Source organism: Xiphophorus maculatus, chromosome 10 (assembly GCF_002775205.1).
Source record: "Xiphophorus maculatus strain JP 163 A chromosome 10, X_maculatus-5.0-male, whole genome shotgun sequence".
NCBI classification, from domain to species: Eukaryota; Metazoa; Chordata; class Actinopteri; order Cyprinodontiformes; family Poeciliidae; genus Xiphophorus; species Xiphophorus maculatus.
The window spans coordinates 3,381,592-3,402,691 of NC_036452.1; the positions used below are offsets into that span (position 1 = coordinate 3,381,592).

Genomic DNA, 21,100 nt, shown 5'->3' on the forward strand with positions numbered 1-21,100 from the left:
TGCCAGCATAATTAGCACTTTAATTGATATTCAACAATTATCGACTTAAACAAGCTCCTATAAAAGTTACTTTTAAGTTAGTACACTTGAAACGAGGCAAAACTCAGATATTTGCAGTAGAATTAGAGCAAATAAAGCTGGTAAGCTTTTGTGTTTTTGCAGTGTAGGTTAGAGCCAAGATGCAACTTTACTTTTAAAACAAAACTTTAACACAATTGTAGGAAATTTGTTTAGATTTTTTTAAATTGACCAACACAAATATATTTTTGTTTTAAAATTGAATAAACATCCTTCAATGGAACATTTGTTGTATATATATATATATATATATATATATATATATATATATATATATATATATATATATATATACAGTATGTAAAATTATGTTTTTTAAAAAAAGCAGATAGTTTGCAGCTTAGAGACAAAAAGATGAACTTTATAAAATGAGTAATTATTACACAGCAGATGTGATTTTTATTTTGGAAATGTTATGCACACATTGCATTTATAAACCTGAGAAAACTGAATCTATTTTTATTTTAAAACTGGTGATTTTACAGAATTAGAACCAGGTGAAACTAAAAGAATACAATATGAGGAATTCTGGGTAAAATACATCTAAATTTTTTAATTTTATTTTAAGTGCAAATATGTATATTTTTTAGTTTTGTCAACAGATGGCCTTTATGAGTCGTTTTATCCCAGTTAACAATGAACTGATTAATCATAATTAATCATTTCAGCTTTAAACTAAAGTTCGGTGACACATCGTCGAGTATCGTCAGTTTAAAAATGTGCCTAATATTCAGTTTTCAGGATCAGCATGATGCTTCCTCTACCGTGTTTCTGCACATCCTGAATCCAAACAGAGAGAAATTCAAAGCTTTTCTGTTTTTCTTAAGAATGTTTTAATGTTCCCTTATAATGTTGCATTAAAAAGCATTACAATAGCAATAATAAAACAATAAGACAAAGTGATTTGTGTAAGGGTGAAAAGTCATTAAGTAACAGAAACCTGGAAATATATTTAACATCTGATGGACATCTGGAGAGCAGCACTGCTGTCACAATGTACCCATAAATAAATATTTTGCATTGTTATGGCACTAATTTAACGCACATGTAAAACATTAAAATAAACAGCAGTGGAAATGAAACAGATCTGTAATAGAAACACATGGATAACCTACAGATCATTTACTGTTTTTATATATGCATATATAAAAATCTGATTTACACAAACAGGAAGGAAATCACAGACTTCTGAGCTTTTCAAAACAAAGGCTCCCAGTTTGGCATGGTAGAAAATGACGTTTTCTCTTTCACCTTAAAAGCTCACAAGCAAAACTTCTCAGTCAAACCGGAGAAAGTCCGCGGCTTTACTTTACACAACGGAAAGTCAAACGGATTATTCCCTGCAGTGGAGCGACTTCAGGATCTTCTGTCCCAGCACTGGACGGGTTTGGATGAGAAACTGGCTTTTTATTTTAAATTATAACGACAAACATCAAGATAAATATTATATAGCTTCATTTTGTTAAACTAGTTGTGCACATTTTCTTTCTCCACACACACAAAGTTACAGCCGCATCGATAAAAACATCATTTTCATCGTTCTACGCCATTCAAAGAAACTATTTAAACAAGAAAAACAAAAATCCTCCACCTGACGTTATAGGTCCCGCCGTGTGAAGAACAACTCAAAGTTTTCACACGTTTTTCCCAGCATCCTTTGCATCTACTTGTCTTTTTTGACCTCAGCTTTGCTCCGCTCCTTGTTGGGCTCCTTGTAGACGGGGTCCAGCAGATGGAGCAGATCATGCATGGCTGCCCTGATCTTACTGCCGAAGACATGGGCGTCCTTCAGGGGAGACGGCAAGAAAACATTTCCGTTAGAGAGAAGAGAGGGTCTGCTTTTCAAAAGAATCTAAACTGAATGCTTCCCTGTAGGGCTGAACTGATTAATCAATGATTTAAATAATCGTCAACTAATTAAGGAATCGATTAATAATTGATTGATGAAAAAAACAAACTCAGAACCATAATAAAGTCAAAATCGTACACAGAAATCTATAACTTCTGGATTTAACGTAAAATAAATCCTCTATTTGTAAAAAACAAGCTGAAAAGTTCCTTGTAAGTTAGTACGCTGGAATTAAGACAAAACTAAAAACTAAACTAAAAATACATGCTAAGATTTTGTGTGTTTCCAGTGCACTGACTAAATTAAATTAATTCAATAAATTTAAAGTTAGACTCACAGTGTCAGAACACGAGTGTTTACATGAGATGTGGAAATTAATCAAGTTCTCTGCCAAAAACATGTAAGAAACTCCATAACCATCATCAGCCACCTGAAAGAGACAAATCCCAGTTACACTCAGGATGACGGAGGGATGAAAAAACAATATTAATGTAGTGATAAAAGTTTAATAACGACAAGACAACACTGGATAAAACACTATTTGTTTGTAGATAAAATAAAAAGGATTAAATTCCTGCCCAAAAAAAAACCGATGAAAATTTGAGATTAATTTCAGACATTTTCTAGAAATAAAATTGAAAATTTATGAGTTAGAAAAAAAAAAACTGACAAATTTTGAGCTTAATCTCAGAAATTTTCAAAAAGGTAGAACATTTCTAAGTTTCAAAAGTAAAATAAAAAACTCACAAATTTTCAGATTCATTTCACAAATTTTTTAAAAAGCCAGAAATTTTGAGTTTGAAAAGTAAGAAAACAGAAAACAGAAAAACTCAAATTTTGAGATTAATCTCGGAAATTTAAATAATAATAATAAAAAAAACCAAAGGTTGGAAATTTCTGGATTTCAAAAGTAAAAGAAAATGTTGAGATTATTCTCATAAATTTTCAAAAAAAATAAATCTGAGATTTAAGAGTTTGAAAAGTAAAAAAAGTTCCCTCCAAAAAACTCAAATTTTGAGATCAATTTCAGAAAAAAAAATCAAACATTTTTGGCTTTTAAAACTCAGAAATTCACACAGTTTTTTTCAATAAATTTCTGAGATTAATCTGTACTTTAGTATTGTATTTTGTGTTTCTAAGCATTGAGGGCGATACCGACAGGCCCAAAGCCGCCTCCACAGGAGATGTACTCTGGGTAGTTAACCAAGTCGAACAGCTCCGCCTGCTGGACGGGAGTCTGACTCGTCGACAGTCTCCACGGCTCAGACAGAACCTGAAACTCGCACAAACCTTGTTTTTAGTCGACCTGGCCTCAGGTACTGCCTCCTGGAGGGAAATGATTTAAACTGAACAGAAACCTCTTTCAAGAAGGGAGAGTCCACTCCCAGGTATTTGGAAACCACGTAGAGGCAGAACAGGTGCCGATCGATCCCGGCTCCGGTCATCGCCATTCGGTACAACTGTTGGTGTTTTTCTGACGCGCCGTGGAACAAACGCCGGCACACGTCTGCTGGCTGATTACATGTGTTGAAATAACAAAAACTGATTGGTTTACAAGAAAACTACCAAGCAGAGAAGCAGCTTTAGCGTGACGTTCCCACCTCTCCGCCTTCTAGCGCTCGAACGAAGGCGCTGCTCTCACTGGAGCAGGAGCGAACCGTCTCCGTCCTGCCTTCCCGGAACAGGCGGGTCATGGACGCTTCGTACGTCAAACAGAACGTCCCTCGATCCTGGACAGGGAAACAAACCACAGCCGCACTTTACTTAATCAGAACCTGTGTGGCAACATGAAGTGAGCAAAAAAAAAAAAAAAGATCAGGAAAAGCAACAGATAAGGCACTGACCTAAAAAACAAAATCACTGACATTTATCAGTCTGGGAAGGGTCACAAAGCTCCTTCTGCAGTTTTCTTTGCTCTCAGTGTTCATTTAAATCAATCAATCAAGTTTATTGGTGTAGCACATTTCAGCAACAAGCAGCTCAAAGTGCTTTACATCATAAAAGTACTAAAATCAACAACTGAAACATTACATTTTACCAAGTTCGATCGTTGGAAAACAAAACGTTGGCTAGTTTTCCACTCTAAACAGCTTAAGTCTAGATTTAAAGGAACTCAGTGTTTCAGCTGTTTTACAGTTTTCTGGACGTTTGTTCCAGATTTGTGGTACATAGAAGCTGAATGCTGCTTCTTTTTTTTGGTTCTGGACCTGAACCAGAACCAGAAGACCTGAGAGCTCTGGAAGGTTGATACAACAGCAGCAGATCTTTAATGCATTTTGTTGCTAAGCCGTTCAGTGGTTTATAAACTAACAACAGTCTTTTAAAGTCTATTTTCTGAGCTAAAAGGAGAACTGGGGAGATGTGGTTTTAGTCAGGATGCATTTAACAGCAAAACAACTCAAAATCATCCCTGGAGGAGTTCAGGTGTGTCTGTCTGTCTGTGTGTCTGTGTGTCTGTCTGTCTGTCTGTCTGTGTGTCGTCCTTCAGTGAGCGACTCACCCTGAAGTAAGCCAGCTGAAGAGCCATCTGTACAAAAGCATCAGGACTGACGCGGCACTTCTTTATCTTTCCTTTGCCGAATTCTCGGAAGGAGAAAACATGGAAGTCGACGTCGTCAGCCAGAGCCTGGGCGACCGCCAGAGAGCGGGAGATCTGCTCCTCGCACTGAGACAGGAAACGGAGAGACGGTTAACTAAAAACAGCCGCTACTGGGGTTTCAACAGCCAGGCTTTTCCATCTCATGTCAACCTCAGTGATTAAACCGGGAGTCTTTAGACAGGAACCAATCAGAATTTGTGTCAAATGTTCAGCTTTGTTAAACTTTGATCTGATTTTAGCTGAATTCTAAAATCTATTCTGAACAACTCTACGGCAAATTTTTAATTTCTCTTAATTACGAGAATCACAAAGTCATATTTTTACTCCAACATGAACAATAACAAAAAACTAAAATGAGAAATGTTGAGCAACGTTTTGCAGGTAATATTTAATAGAAATCACTGTAACTCATCTGCATCAAATTATTATGAGTAACTTGGATAACTAATGAGCTTTTCTTCTCATTACAAAAAATGTTCATAGTTTTAAGATTTTTATGGTAAAATTGTGCCTTTTTCTGCTAATATTCTGAATTCCACAATTCAGAGGGATGACTGATATAAAATCCACTTTCAGAAAATATTTTCTGCAATTTTCTTTTCAGAAAAGAAATCAGGAAATTAAAAAACACAATTAAAATCTTTTTTTTTCATATCTGGTACAAAAGCAAATTTGAGATTTTATTTTTAAGCCTAATCGTCCCACCCTATCACATCCTAACAAAAATCATATCTAAAACAGTTCTTCGTAATCGCAACATTGCAAACATTAATACTGATAATAATGATATAGTTATCAATAACTATAATGATATAGGTTTTTTTCTTTATCACTTTTGCATCAATTTTTCAGGTTTTTCTCTTAATAAAAACCTCCTGCCTCCACGTTTCACAGCATCGTTTATAAAACCGGTAAGAAACGGAAACAACTTCGAACCTCTGAGGAAATCTCCCAGTTGAGTTTCTGCGGTGGAGGCAGCAACAAGTCGACCTCTCCCTTGCAGTGTCCCTCTTCGTTGTAGCCGAGCTGGAAGCTGTCGGCAGCGAGAACGAACTGCAAACACACAGCGTTTACTGCGACCCGATTGGCTGCAGGCTGGAGTCAGACAGCATCACACGGCAAACTCTCCTCACCTCCCACACGTGGGCGACCACCGGCGCGTCCGCCCACGAGTGCTCTGCGTTGATCCCACTCTTCCCATTCTTGTAGTAAACGACTGTAAAGGATTTATCGAACCACCTGGAAGAGACCGGCATGAATACCTGAGGAAATTTACACCTGCATGGCAACATGCAGGCCTCAAACACAACAACTGTGTTTACTTCAAGCTTTTACTTTAAGGGGTGTCCAAACTTTTTGTCACGTGGGTCAAAATCGTCATGTCTGAAAAAAATGGAGCTCTGGAAAAAATTAAGAGACCACTTGAGATTGTAAGTTTCTCTGCTTTTACTTTGTTTAGGTATATGCAAAATAAAATGAACTTTGTTCTTTTATTCCAGTGGTTCCCAAAGATTTTCTGGGCCTCCCTATGGATTACAATAAAATCCCCCCCCCAAAAAAGAAAATAAAATCAACTGGTCACAAACATCGTTCAACCAGACATAAACCTAAACACAAACGTTGTTTTCAAACTCCACTGAAGTTTATTTCACACTTCAGGTTGCAACAAAACAAACTACAAACCATCTTTACAATCAAACACTTTTGTGTAACTGTTTGTTTTCATCCATACCACTTTCCGTGCCCCCGTGCCGCGGCACTGCGCCCCCGTGCCGCGGCACTGCGCCCCCGTGCCATGGCACTGCGCCCCCCACTTTGGGAACCACTGTTTTATTCTGTGAACTACTGACAACATGTCTGAAATTCAAAGCAAAAAATTAGTATTTATCTGCAGAAAAGGAGAAACAGTGAAAATAATGAAAAGGATGCAGTGCTTTCAGGCCTTAGACAATGCAGAGAAAACAAGTTCATAATTATTTGGAAACAACAATATTAATGTTTTAACTCAGGAAGAGTTCAAGAATCAGTATTTGGTGGAATAACCACCAGGTTTTCAATGGGGTTCGGTGCAGTGGCTCTTCATTTTTTCCACAACAGATTAACACTTTTGCTTGCTTCAAACATTTTCCATTACAGGAAGATTTTAATATGTTTGTAGTAATTTTGTCCAATTTAAAAACAGAAAGGATCCATTTGTGTCATTTTGTGCTTCAGGCTGTTTTTTACCTGTCATAGCAGTTTCCATGCAACAAGGACTTGGCGTAGCGGTCCAGACCTTCTGGTGAATTGTCGGCCATCATGCCTCGCTCGTCGTCGTCCAGCACCACGAAGAAGGCCGCCCTCTCGATGCAGTCCAGAGAGCGTTTATTGACGCCGCTGCTGAAATACTCCTGCCTGGCTTTCGCCCAGGCGATTCTGGTTGACATTCAAAGGAAAAAGTGAGATTACACAAACGGTGTCGTCAGATTTAGAAACCGTTTGGCTTCTTGAGCTCACCTTTCCCCGGCGGTAAGAGCTCCTAGTTTGGCCTCTCCTTTGGACGGCGGCGTTGAGTTGTCGAGGATCCGTTGAATCTGGAACTCGATCTCCCTGGGCGACAGGATTCTGCCGGCCTGGTACACCCTGAGGCGGAAGTATCGACCTTTGTGGTAAACCACGATGTAGTCGCTGTCCTCCCAGTGCTGAACAGTATCTATGAGGAAGCAAAGAAGACGGACGCTGCAGCAGAGTTGGTGTTTAGGGTTTTGAAATATCTAAATATTCTGGGATTGAATTTCCCTGATTATGCAACATAACAATTGAGATTGTGTAACAAAAATAAAATCATATATATGTACTTTTATGTTAACATTAAATTAACATTCATTGTGGATTTAGAGTAGAAACTATAAGGTAAATCATTTCAAGTGTAGTTTTTAGTTTCAAATGACATGAAAAATTTAAAATAAGTATGTTTTTATTAGTATTTATCAAATCATAACCACAGTTATAAAGGAAACGCCTTATGGAGTCATTATGCTGTTAGTTGCCTAAATTATTTGAAAATTTAAAGCCTTAAAACAAAATGAATTTCTATTTTTAAAAACAAAAGATTTTGTTCCTAAAGCTTACCATCGTACTTAGAGGTAAAAGTATAAAAAGCCTTAAAATAAAATGTATTTCTATTTGCAGAAGCTTTCAAAGCTTTCTTGGGGATTTCTTGTCACCTTCCTGAAATAACAGCCTTAGTAATTTTTTTATCAAGTGATTTTTGAAGAAAAAAAAAAACAAAAACAAAAATCACAGCTTCCTTTTTGCCAAAAGATCTAGACCAAAGAAACAAATAATAACTTTTGGCAAAAAATAAAATAAAAAATGAACTATTATTTTAGGAAGGTGACAATATGAAATGTTTAGCATATTAGCACAATGGACAAGAAAGGGTGAGAATGGCACAAATGGTAAAAATCATCCTGCATTTAAAGGAGAGAGCAGCTTATGTGAACATATAAAAACTACCTGTTAGCGCTCCGGGGATTCGACAAGTGTCAAACATCCGCTCAAACTGATAGGAGCAGCAAGGAACTGCAGACCTCAACAACCACTGAGCAGAACGGAGAGAGACGGCCAGAGCAAACCAAGACGGCAGGAGAAATGTCACAAATAAAAGAGCGTTGGGACGGAAAGAAAGGGGACCAGGGAGGAAGAAATGGAGTGAAGAGAAGAAAATAAGACATCAGTTAAAGACAGACCACCTTTCAGAAGCAGACAGGTAAGAAGTGACGGAGCAGACACCGCTTGAAGCACTGAGCACTATCCTCAGCAGAGCCTGAAATCCTTCAGCGTTCCTCTGATTTTTTTTGTTTTCCTCAGAACAAAAACTCGGCACTTTTGGGTTCCGATGTGTGTGTTTTAATCTGTTTACCCGTCTCCTCCCCGGGAATTCGTGTGGTGTTGTAAATCCTCTCACACTGAGCTGAGCACAGAGGAATGACGGTGCCGGGGATGCGACTCTGGGAAACGGAGGAGAACACGAAGGCGTGGAAACGACAGAGCGATGCAGGTTTAAGAAAATATTTTTTTTTAAGCATTGAGAGAAGAGAAAGAGGGAAGGAAAAGATAAAAGAAAAGATTCAAAGAAAAGTAGAGAGATGAACATGGGATGAGGATGTGAGGGAAACGTCTCAAACATGAAATCTGTAATATATCAAGATCCAGATCTGCTATAAATGATGAAAAACAACCAAGAGTTGAATGATGGGCAGAAACTAAAGCAGGGGTGTCCAAAGTGTGGCCCTGAGGCCATTGGTAGCCCTCTGAACAACTTAGAGCGGCCCGTTGACTTGACCACAGTTCAAGAATTGCCTGAAAATTGGTTTGCCGGTTCAGGCAGTTGTTGCAGATCCACATTTTAAATCAGTTTTGGTGAAATTTTCACTGATGCCAGGCTGTTAAAAAAACAACAACAATATGTTTAAAATCTTAAAATGAAAAATGTAATGTGCAACACAAAGTATTCATCCAGTTTATCAGTAATAGGGACCAAAAATATCCAGTGACTTTTTGTTGGGTAAATTGTATTATTAGTATTATCAAATATTTGTTGTATCATGTAGCCTTGTAGTTACATTTAGATAATGTTTCTGTGTGTTAAATAACTTTGATTTTATCCTGAGATTTCCCTGGGAAATAGGGGTGACAGCTACTCTCAGCAGATGTTGCCCTGCAGGACTTCCTACGAGACATGGAGGTGTTAGTTGCTCCCAGCAGAGTTTTACAAGCCTGACAATAAACTCTGCTCTGTGCTGCTTTGTGATACAAAGCCGTTGCTTTGAAGCTATGCAATGTGTCTTATTCAACGCCGTGCCTGGAGAAAGAAAGATCTAGAGTCTAGATAACATTTGTCTAGATAGTGAATGTCATTAGCGCTGCAACGATGTGCCCCTCCATCCTTTTTAGAGTTGCAGCGCCCCGTGTGGCAGGGTTCCTAAAATCAATAAAAGAGGAACAGACAGATGTGTGGCAGAGCGGAAGGAGATTTGTAACTGGAAGCACATCTCTGTCCGTTCTCCTCGCGAGTATAACAGAATCTAACTCTCTTGTCTTTCTTGTGTTTGTTTAAATTGTCTCTAATAGGTATTTAGACCTGACACTTTTACTAAAAAGCAGACTTGGGGAAGCCCGTTTAATAAGAGAGAGATCCACAAACTGTTGTCGTCGCTAAAAAGACCAAAAAATCCAGAAAAAGATTTTAAAAAATTATGATACAGTTTGCTGTTTTGTTTAGATTTTTTGATTGTTATTAATCTGGCAAACCTGTAAAACCCTTTAGATCTACAGAGAACAACAGAAATCTGACTGCTTTGCTTACTGCATTAAAATATTACGTTTAGTTTGTTTATTTACCAAATTAAAATGAAAAATGCAATAGTTTTTTGCAATTTATAATTAAAAATACCAAAACTTTTGTGGCCACCGCAGCAGTTGCAGTTTGACATATTTGGCCCCCGTGTCAAAACGTTTGGACGCCCCTGCAGTAAAGTGTGAGACCACACAGAGAACTTTATACATGTAACACACTTTAGCAGCAGAAAACATCCCAAAAGACCTGCTGCCACATCACAAAAATAAACCAACAAATAAAACATGAGTAAAGGAGGACAAAACTTACAGGTTTAATCTCCTCTTTGTTGAGTTTCCTGCGGTACAAGAAGAAGGCGTGGATGGTGTTCCCGGCTCTGGCTGCCTGGATGGGTGTAGGAGTCACATACTGGAAGTCCTGAGGAGCGAAGGAGGAGCAAGTGGTTTAACAAGGTCGTTAGATTCATTATTTAATTACACAGATTTTAACTTGTTAATTTAAATGCATTTTTTTAGTAACCGTTCACAAATAAAACAAAGTGACACCAAAAAACGGTCAGAAAAAACATTCAAAAGTCTTGAGTAGGAACCTATTCATCCGTTTCCTGTAGACCTCTAAATCTGACGCACAAGCAACATCCTCAAATAGCAATAAGACAAAAAAAAAAAAAACTTCCCTCGGCTCACTGGGGCTTCATCTTTGCTTCAAAAAAAAAAAAAAAAAAAAAAAAAAATATATATATATATATATATATATATAAATTGGTTTCGATTTTGGAAATATTAATTTGATCTTTCATTACAATCCACAGCATGTCTCAATGGCATGTAATAAAAAATATACAAATATAAATTGTAAAATACTCTAAAAGAACGCATCTGTAAATTATTTAAGGCCCAATACTGACCCCTTCAGGATCAATCAGGTACTAGATGAGCAATTATAAATTGCAGGCCGTTTAAATAATGTCTGACCAATGAAGTTCTTCTCTAGCAGCATATTAAGAATTTTATAATTATCTGTGTCAAATCTGTTTTTAGATCAATAAATATTCTAATTTCTTGCTTTCTGGTCGATGCAGTTTATGACTTGCAGCAACGAAGATGATTCATAGAAGCATTTCCTTCATAAAACTGTAGTATCTATAAAACACATAGCCATTTTTAAATATAAATAAGTGTAAATACCATGCCATAGTAGTTACTGTTGACCATGATGGGGCTCCGTCCTCGTAGATAGACGTATTCCTCCCACCAGTCACTAACCTGAAATGTGCCAAAACATTCACAGCAGACATCACAAATGTATTATTTATTTAGGCAAGATAAATAATTCAAACCACAGAAATCCTGCAAATCTATTTATTATTAATAGAACTTCTTTTTTCTTTTGACTTGGACATCTAAGTAGCCACGCTTTGATGGAGCGTCACTCACGTAGTTTGAGGCCCAGAGCGCTTTGAGTTTGAGGTACCACTGCAGGCGTTTACCCAGGCTGCTCTCGAACTCAGCGGCCAGCTTGTTTGTGCGCTCGTACTCCGCATCGTCCACCAGGGGGCGCACTGATTCAAGATACTGCAGAGGAGAGGATAGACTATCATTTGATCTGATTCAGAGGAATAAAGGCTTTTTAAGTCCCTTTACGGACAGCTCTGCCTTTTTATCAGCTTGTGAGTTTCTGTCAAATACATTTAAATTAGAATACTGGGCAATAATTAGGCTAATTTTATTCTGGAAGTCATAAATTGTACATAAAGAGTTTTATATGTCTATACATTTTTCAACACATTAAAAATTAAAAAAGCTACACAAACTGTCAGTGAACGGAGAATGAAGCAGACATTCAAGCAACACATTTGATGAGTTACAGTCATAAAAACTCAGCGACCAGAAAGTCAAACAGGATTAAAGAAACTTGGTTTTGTTTTATTCTGTCAAAGCTTTCAGAAAACATCTCAAGTAAAACTCCTGGATTTGCAAATCTAGGAAATCAGCTGGAAAATTCCCGTAGGATGTTAAGAGACAGAGAAAACTACTGTTTGTCTAACGAGTTTAATAAACATCCAGCATTGGTGAAAACTGTTTTGAAAATGCCACCATCATATGTTGTTGACCCCTTTCACTGCAGAAAGGCTGCAGGTAATGACAGCAATTCAGTTGCTAGATGTAGGAGTGATCAGTCCATTTTGTAAAAAACAAAACAAAAACCCAGCAGAATGGCTCACAGCAGCAGTTTGGAAAAACAGAACAAAAAAAATGAAACATATTTAATCTGCCCGCTGTGCCATTAGCAAGCTATGCTAAACAGCAAAGCCAATTTAAAGAACATGATCTAATTTCATGTGCAAAGCTTGATAAACTGCATCATAGACTGTGTACAACGCAGTGTAAGAATGTTGTCAGACAAGATTTGTTCGTAAGTATTGGTTAATTGTGAAAACAATAATTGTCTCTTTGTTTTATGTAACTGTGGTGTAAATAATTGTACGCTGGAGTCATTTAGGAAAATGTTTTTTAAAATTTCTTTTAGCTAGCAGCAAGAATGGCTAATTTGCAATGTTCGTTGGCTAATATTCAGTCTTGTATGTTTCAGTTTACGATGGCCAAAGTGATGGCAGTGGTCAGAGGCCACTCTTCAATAAACAAGTAAAAAAGAAAGAAGTTTGGTTATTGGAGCTTCGTTGTCTCCAATAACCAGATTTCTCGATCTGGATTCCAGAATCGGGACATGAGGATTCCAGATTCCTCGCGTCCTCGAAATCTCAGGGCGAGGACAGCACACTCTGCATCATAATATCTCACCCTCTTGACTGTGTCCTTCACGGCAGGCACAGGCAGGTTTGGCAGCGATCCCTGGTAGCTGTAGAGCAGAGGCTTCCTGCCAGAGAAGATCCGCACCAGAGCCTGGAACGTAACAAACAGACCCAAACTGGAGCAAATGGATCCAACTAGATGGTTTAATTTGTTAGCTACACAACACTGTGTGGGGCCATTGCAGAAAGGAAAAAAATTAGTGATTTTCTATCAAAATATTAAGAAACTTTTCTAGAAAACTCAAATTTTGAGATTAATCTAAGAATTTATAAAAAAATAAAAAAAGGAAATTTCAGTTTGAAAAGTTGATAATTTGTTGAAATAGTCTAGAAAATACAAGGACATTTCTGAGTTTGAAAAGTCAAAAATGTACAAGAAAAAAATCCAAAATTTTAGATTAATCTTCGAAGTTTTCAACAAAAAACTAAAATATCAGATTTTTTTTCTCTGCAAATTTTACATTTTTCAAAGTAGAAACTTTCCTTGTTTTTTCCAAGAATTTTTTTTTGGCATAAATTGTCTATTTGTTATCCCCCCAATATAAAATGGCCGTAATGCATTGTTGATACCCTAATACAGACATATATATATATATATATATACTATATATGTATATATATATATATATATATATATATATATTTATTTAAAACGATTTGATAACAAGAACAGATACATTTTTGATGTGTGAAAAATGCGTAGAAACCTAAACTACTCTCACACCCTCCAAATAATATACATTTTAAATAAGTAGACAGAATAAGTTGTAAGTTATGCTGCACAAAGTGTCAGAACAGGTGAACTCTGGTTGGTTAGCAGGTGAGGAAGCCGAACTGACCACCCAGATTTTGGTGGTGGTGGACATCTTGCCGTGCTGCTCGAACATCCAGCGGTGGTAGGAGAGCAGCTGCTTGAGGCACAGCCGCATGGTGAAGATGAGCAGCAGCCACAGCATCGTGCTGAAGACCACAGCGGACACCACCGCTTGGCACTGCGTACTTATCTGGCTGCAAAACACAATGAAACACAGTGAGCAACCTTTCAAAACAAAATCCTGATAACGCAACATCCAGATCTATAAAAGGGTTTTATGCAAATGTAGAAATTTAAAAGTGGACGGAACATTTGTTCAGTTACGTCTTCAACATGCAGCCATTTTATATTTCTGACGCCTGCATGTTTATGGAGAATCTTCATGGTAAATACCAGAAATCCTCCTTCCAACAAATAGTAAAGCAATGGAAATATTATAATGTGAGCCTGTAATCTGTTTTAGTGTCATTTCCTGCTTCTTGTCTCAGTCGTAGTTGGACAAACACTCAAACATTTTACCATGTTTTGTTTTCTCCATAATTAGGCACAGACTTCAATATTTCTGTTTAATCTCCACCATCTACGACTGTAACTGTAAATGTAGTGAAGAGCCAGACTTCATGGACTGTCAAAATAAGAGATTTAATGAAGCCAAGTATTTTGGAATAATATTTAGCATTATTTGTTAAATGTATATCAATCCTATGAAATACAAATGCGTGATAATTATAAGACATAGAATGAATAAACAAGTACAGTTATCTGGAAAAGTATTCACAGCTCCTGAGCTTTTCTACATTTTTGGTGTTACAATGGCAAACCTCCACGTATTTCATCTTTATTGAGCTTTTATGTGAAACACAGCGGAGACGTCGTCATTCTCCGTCCTCAGCCCATATTTCTATTCAAACTTGTTAAAGAGTTGCTAAAAACTTAAGACTTGGGCAAAAGTTCACCTTCCAGCAGAACAGAGCTGGACTGGTTCAGATCAAAGCACAATAATGTGTTAAAAATGGCCTAGTCCAAGTCCAAAATGCCGTTAACAGACAGTCTCCATCCGATATGGATGAGTTTGGGTTGAAGAATGAGCAAGAGCCAGTCTGAGGATGTGCACATGCAGCTTTATAAAGTACTGACTCAGCAGAGCTGAACAAATACACTTCAGATTTTTACTTGTGAAAAAATGAAGACACAGTGAAGCATTTTTCACTTCAAATCTCAATCAAATATTTGCTTGTAATATGACAAATTGTAAATGTAGGGATGGGATTTACTAACTCTGTGTTTATTACACTTTACTGCCTTGAAATTGAGGTTTTTGTTAATCATCACATGACAAGTTGGCTTGAAAAACGTATATATTTGAAAAAGAGAGAAAAGGTTGTCAATTCTTTGAGTCGGAAAATAATCAAAACATGAACTTCTATTTCTATATCATATTGATGAATGTCAAATGGATTCATAGAGTTGGTTACCTGACAGGCAGGTGCTCCTGTATCTTGGCTATGAGTCCCATGGACGGGTCGGAGCGGGTGTACATGGTGGCCAGGATGGCGATCACCACAAACAGCCAGGAAGAAGGACTGGCAGGATACACACCTGAGATCACTCTGTTCTGTTAAGGCGAAAGGAAAAAAACATTTAATTGTTTTTCTGTTCTGGATCTGAAAGTTAAATTAAATATTACTATTAGATCAATGTTTGGTTTTTTTTAGCTCTACATCAACTGTACATCCAAAAAGATTGGATTTTTTTCCTTCAAATGAGCAGATTAGTTCAATCAATAAAGTATACTTAAACAGTATTAATGATTTCGGGAAAAAATCGAATTAGAGTTACACTATTGGTAGCCGGACGTTCTATAATTATAAATGCTGAATGTGAAAATGTCTCAGTGTTTTCTGGAGGTTTTTTATTAGTTCTCTCTTTATTTTTGGTCATTTCCCCCGATATTCTCTGTCCACTCCTTGCACCAGACTGTAAACAAAAAACAGGAAAACATAGATAACAGAAAACTATCAGGACTAAAAAAAAAAAGACCATTTCCGCTAAACGGTGCTGGTGTGAATCGGTACTGAAGTGTCTTTAGAATATCACTATAATTCTTTACCACAGGGGTGTCCAAACTTTTTGGCCAAAAATGTCAAGTTGCAGTTACTGCAGGGGGGCCAAGAAACCATTAGTATTTTCAATTATAAATTGCAAAAACTATTTTATTTTTTTTACTTTTACTTACTAAATGAACAAACTAAACATAATATTTTAATGCAATAAGCAAAGCAGTCAGATTTCTGTCCGACTGCAAACGTCTTGCAGGTTTGCCAGATTAAAAACAATCAAAAGATCAAAACAAAACAGCAAACCATATCCTAAATATTTCTTTTTTTCTGGATTTTTTTCTTTTTAGCCATAAGTCGTCTATGGATCACTCTTATTTTTCCCCAAATATTTTATTAGAATTTTCTGTTATACAGATGTACAAAAAAACATTTAAAAAATTTTTAAATAATAATTTTTTAAAAAGCACGGTGCAATCCCTCACCCCAAAACACCCCCAGAGCTCAGTCTGTCTGCACAAAAAAACAAAACAAAAAAGTAAGTTTACAATGTCACAGTGTTTGTTTATGGATCACTCTTACTTTTTTACAAAGTTTATTAAACAGGCGTCCCCAAGTCTGCATTTTAGTAAAAGTCACTGGATGTTTTTGGTCCCTATACCTGATTACCTGGATGAATACTTTGTGTTGCATTTTCCATTCTAAGATTTTAAACGTCTATTGCTTTTTTTTTTTTAAATTTCACCAACACTGATTTAAAATGTGGATCTGCATCCCCCAGCAAACCAATTTTTAGGCTATTCTTGAATTGTGATCAAATCAATGAGCCACTCAAAATTGTTGAGAAGACCACTAACTGCCCCCGGGCCACACTTTGGACACCCCTGCTCTTCCAACTGCTTTGTGATCTTACCTCTGTTCTAAGCAAGAGTTCAGAACTGGCTGAAGTTCGATAGGACCTGATTATTTTAAACCGTTTTGTCACATATTCCAAAAAGCAGCAATAAAATAAAAGCTTTAACAGTTCACCACTCCTCTACCTTGACTCTGATGATGCGCTTCTTCCACGAACGAACCCCGGAGAGGTAGATCTCAGAGAGCGCCTGGTGGGACAGCCGCAGGTCGATGCCGTCTGGAGTGACGGTGAACTGGAAGGCCACAGCCTGGTGGGCCTCCGCCATGGTCACAGCGGCCGGACAGAGGACCTGATGGAGAGATGCGCGACACGACAGCAAACATTAAAAAAAGAAGAAAAAAACCCATCTCAGACGAGACAAATACCAAAACTAGTGACCTGAGGCGCAAACAGCAGCCATGAAAAAATGTTTGACATTCTTCAGAGATCGTTAACTTCTGACACGAGTCTATTCTGTAAACAATCCTTTCTAAATATCTGATAGTAAAACCATGACGGATGATTAGATTCTGTTCAGATTTGATGTTACTGTCCAGATGAAAGAGAAAGAGATTCTTTTAGATCAAATAGACATCATATCAAAAGGGGAAAAAGCTAAATTATAGCAAGATTTAGTTTGAGATTATCAAAGTTTGATCTGAATTTCTGCTTAGAAGCAACAAAATGAACAGATAAGACGACAAATCAGCCGAATTCCTTGAAATGACTCATAAAACGAATACCAGGACACCAAACACAAGTTACAAGAACAGGGGAAGGAAAGAAATGTAAATATTTTACATCCCTTAGGTTTGTTAATAATTAACTCTTATCAACAGTCAGTCATTGACTTATTGAAAATGTCCTTAAAGTGCATTTTTGAGGTTCTTTACAATGGTAGAAACAAAAGAAAAAGTCCTGCTGTTAATCAATTTGAACAATAAACAAAGCTTTGATAACGAGGATCAGTTGAAATTGATGCAACTCAGAATAAATGGATTGAACTGACTTTTTATTATTGTAAAGTGTGTTGAGACGACCTGTTGTGATGTTTCTATATAAATGGAATGAACTGAAATGAAGAGAATGGGTTTTATTTAAGATCCTAATATCTATAATCAAACATCTGATTCATGTTGCTGCTTTTTCATTTATGTCTGAAGTTTCCTGGTGACTTAAAAAGGCAATCGTTGGACATGATTTTATTTAGGGGCATCAGAGTTGTGAATGCCACTGACTGGATGCTGATGTGATCAGGAACGGTATGTTCAGGGCAATTCCTGCTTCTCTTCACAAAAAGAAATTGATTCTTTTTATCCCTTTATAAATAGGTTATGGATAATGGCCTGAGGTTTAGTCACCATTAACAACATGAAGAAAAACAGATGCTCATGCGTTTCCCACCAACGTGTTTCATGTTGTGGTAACATGGCCGACCCCAAACAGCAGATTTCAGCACCGGTTACCTCGTCTAGCTTCCTCAGCGCTCAGAGACGCCACAGTGGCCGTGTTAGCAGACAGAAACACGGAGATACAGTCTGAGAGAGAGACGCCTCTGCTTTGATGAAGCTGCAGATGTGGCTTCAGTTATACGGCGAGGAGAAAACAAGAAGTCAAACAAACAAATATTTAACAGTGAATAATTTAAGATAAGGAAGAAAGAGACTGAAGGTGGTTTTATTGGGTTTTCAAACTCAAAAATTGAGAAAGGATGCATGAATGGAGCAAAGCTTTTAATTTCAGAAACTGACAAATAGTTAAGAAAAAAAAAACACGGGTTCTAGGTTGGTTTGCTATCAAACAATCTCAGAGTACAAGTGGGTAAGAGCTTGTGCACAGGGCCGCTGGTTAAAATATTAAAACTTTGGGACCCATTTTGCCCTAATAAAGCCTGAAACTCTGATGTACATTTGTGGATTTTAGGTGAGGCAAAGTAGTGAATAATGTTGCGGTAGAAGGAAAACAATACATGATTTTATGTTTTGTTTTTCTTTTAATTAAAAATCTAAAAGAAACATGGCATGCATCGGTTTTCAGCCAACCTGTGTCCTGACATGATCAATTTAGTTTGAAATGTATTAATTTATTTGCACATTAATCAGCATTTCTGTAAATGCACAGAATTAGCCAAAAGAATATTTTTCATCTGTTGTCCTCGAACAATGAGCAATTTGTCTTGTTGAAAACAGAGATTATACAAAACAAGGTTAAAACGACAACTACACACATTTTGTCAACAAATACAATAACAAAATGAAAGGGAAGGTGACTTTATAGAACCTATAGGAACAGTACTTATTTAAATAAGTAAAATCAAACACATACATAAAACACCACAAAGACATACACCTGAAACGCAAAAAAATTGCAAAACACATACAATTTTTTATTCTGCCTCACAAATAAGCCCCACTATGTGTTGGTCTCTCACATAAAATCCCAAGAAAGGATTTGGATAACATCCATAAGGAGCTGCAGGTTCCGGATAAAAGGTGTGAATAATACAAGATGCAACTGAAAAATTACAAGAACCCAACCTCAGTTGGGAGGCACCCTTAGCAGGACTGAGGGAAGGGCTTGTATAAACTGGGACAAAGGTAAATGCCTCCGAGGCAATTAGATCACTACAGTGTCTACATGGAAAAATACACAAGAGATGTATTTCAGATCAAACAAACATCTAAATTTAGTAAAAATCTAAATTCACACGCAACAGGATGACTTTACAGTAGTCGAGTAGCACTAAACTTAAAAAAAAGTTTTTTGCATAAATAAAAAAAATATCAGGGTGAATTAAGATAAATGATGTAACTTTTCTTTGTCAAATACAAGCTAAAATTGAAGACTTGAATTTCATGTAGAGATGTGGAACTCAATTGAAATTATAATTGGATAATTTTCCTTTGGTTGGCTCAAATACTAAAATAATCTATTTTTTTCTTCCTTTGTTAAATGCAGCAAATAAAAATAAATCTCACTATTAAGGTTAGAAATGCACCAGTTAACAGAACATATTTTTTGATAACTAATTTTTTGATGATGCATAAATGGAGTTAGCCTTGCAGTTCTTTAATTTTCTTTAATAATCTTTAATTTTCTGTTGGATTTAGAACTACTACGACTACCAAACATCCTCTACTCCATGTTTTTCTCTTGTTTACTACAGCCTGTCAAAGTCAGAACAAGCAGGTCAGACCTCAAAGTAAACCGGAAAGTAGTACTGGTCAGGAAAAGCCTGATTGGTGTGGGTCTGGTTTTATGGATCCATGGCAATCAGGGCAAAACACAACACAGGTCTGTCTCCAGAGTTAGCCTCTTAAATAAACTTTCCTTTCAGAGATGAATGATAGGAAGATGGAAAAAACAACAAAAAACCACAATTACCTACAGACCTGTGTGCTAATTCCAAATATTTACGCCATGGCTCTTCCCATTACTGTGTCAATAAGCAAAAACCTATATTGTTGCTAGCAACATATGGGCTACTTAAAACACTTACAGTAACACTCAGAGCCCTCATAATTTGATTAATCCCTTTATGTGGAAATATAGGTGTTCCCCAATCGTGGAGGAATAATGATGAGTGTAAGCTCTTTCAATGGCAACCAAACGATATAAGTCAAGTGTAATGTGCTGTGACCCTTCCGGAGCAACAAGAGTGTTGCTCGGATCAGTGAATTTTCAACTGACAGCAGCTGATGTTTCAACTCTATTGGTGGAGATGGGTCAGGTATCGCTTTAACAGGTAATTCAGGCTAACCGACAATGAGACCAACCGCGTTCTCCAAGTCATCTCGAAGTAGAGTGGATTTTAACGTAGAAGAGCAGCAGAAACGCTTCGTCTTTATCCGAGGTAATACATTCATACTGGTCTTTTATACGTTTACCAACGTAGGGCGGTTAAACCGAGCCGTCGCTAAAAGTGACAGCCGAGTCAACGCTAGCTGATGCTAGTGCTGCCTAGCCGGAGCGCCCATCCCCAAACGGCTACCGATAAGGTTTGCTAATGCTCTGCCAGAGATGCGGCCTCTCCCCCGCGGCGCGTCTTTCACTCACTTGTTTTTATTAAAAGAGGCGAAATGTCCAGGATTCAGTGAAGCTGGAACCGATTATTAACTTCTGACGTCGTCCCCGGCAGAGTCCCGTCGCTGTCAGCCTTCCTCCTCCGCGACTGCGCTCCACAACTGATGCTCGCTGGGATGAGTGGATGCTGCCTTCAAAGAGTGTCGGAAATTTGGTAATTAAGACTTGAAGGTCGCTCCTGAACCGAAGCGCACGATTTCAGTTTCGGATAAAAGTTTGAATATATCACTGTAGTACATTTGGAATATAATAATATAAAAACACTGACTTTATTTGTCTATTTTTTTTAATCACTGAAATGGTATTCATTTAATACCATGTTAGAGTTACTGATTTCGTAATACACAAATCTATCTCAAGAAAAAAAATTGTATATTGTTAAAAGTTCTCCAATAACTTTGCAGTTATTGGAAAACTCCAAAGTTCTCCAATAACTTTTAAAGTTGACCATTTTTGGTAAACTTTCAACCTTTTATAGCCATTCTCCGTGGAAAAAGACGCGACTTCAAGTACCATAGATAAATTACCATGACGAAATTGAAAGCACCATCATAACAAAACAAAAGCATACA

General features: G+C 37.2%; 1 protein-coding gene across 2 annotated transcripts; it reads right to left on the reverse strand.

Moving 5' to 3' along the window:
* Window positions 1-696: 696 nt before the first annotated feature.
* LOC102228587 (carnitine O-palmitoyltransferase 1, liver isoform-like) lies at window positions 697-20,653 on the reverse strand. 2 transcript variants are annotated; one of them, XM_023341052.1, is made up of 19 exons: window positions 20,502-20,653; window positions 16,591-16,755; window positions 14,969-15,108; window positions 13,519-13,687; window positions 12,669-12,770; window positions 11,304-11,441; window positions 11,055-11,132; window positions 10,177-10,284; window positions 8,431-8,518; window positions 7,023-7,218; window positions 6,753-6,941; window positions 5,660-5,765; window positions 5,463-5,579; window positions 4,428-4,592; window positions 3,529-3,657; window positions 3,286-3,441; window positions 3,087-3,200; window positions 2,265-2,357; window positions 697-1,864 (listed from the first exon to the last, which is right to left on the reverse strand). In XM_023341052.1, exons 2-19 carry the CDS (start codon window positions 16,729-16,731, stop codon window positions 1,742-1,744), a joined length of 2,352 nt encoding a protein of 783 aa, XP_023196820.1. In that variant the 5' UTR covers window positions 16,732-16,755; window positions 20,502-20,653; the 3' UTR covers window positions 697-1,741. The 2 variants fall into 2 exon arrangements, with proteins under 2 accessions (XP_023196820.1, XP_023196821.1); XM_023341053.1 differs by lacking the exon at window positions 8,431-8,518 and adding an exon at window positions 8,025-8,109 and having other exon boundaries at window positions 698-1,864.
* Window positions 20,654-21,100: the final 447 nt, after the last annotated feature.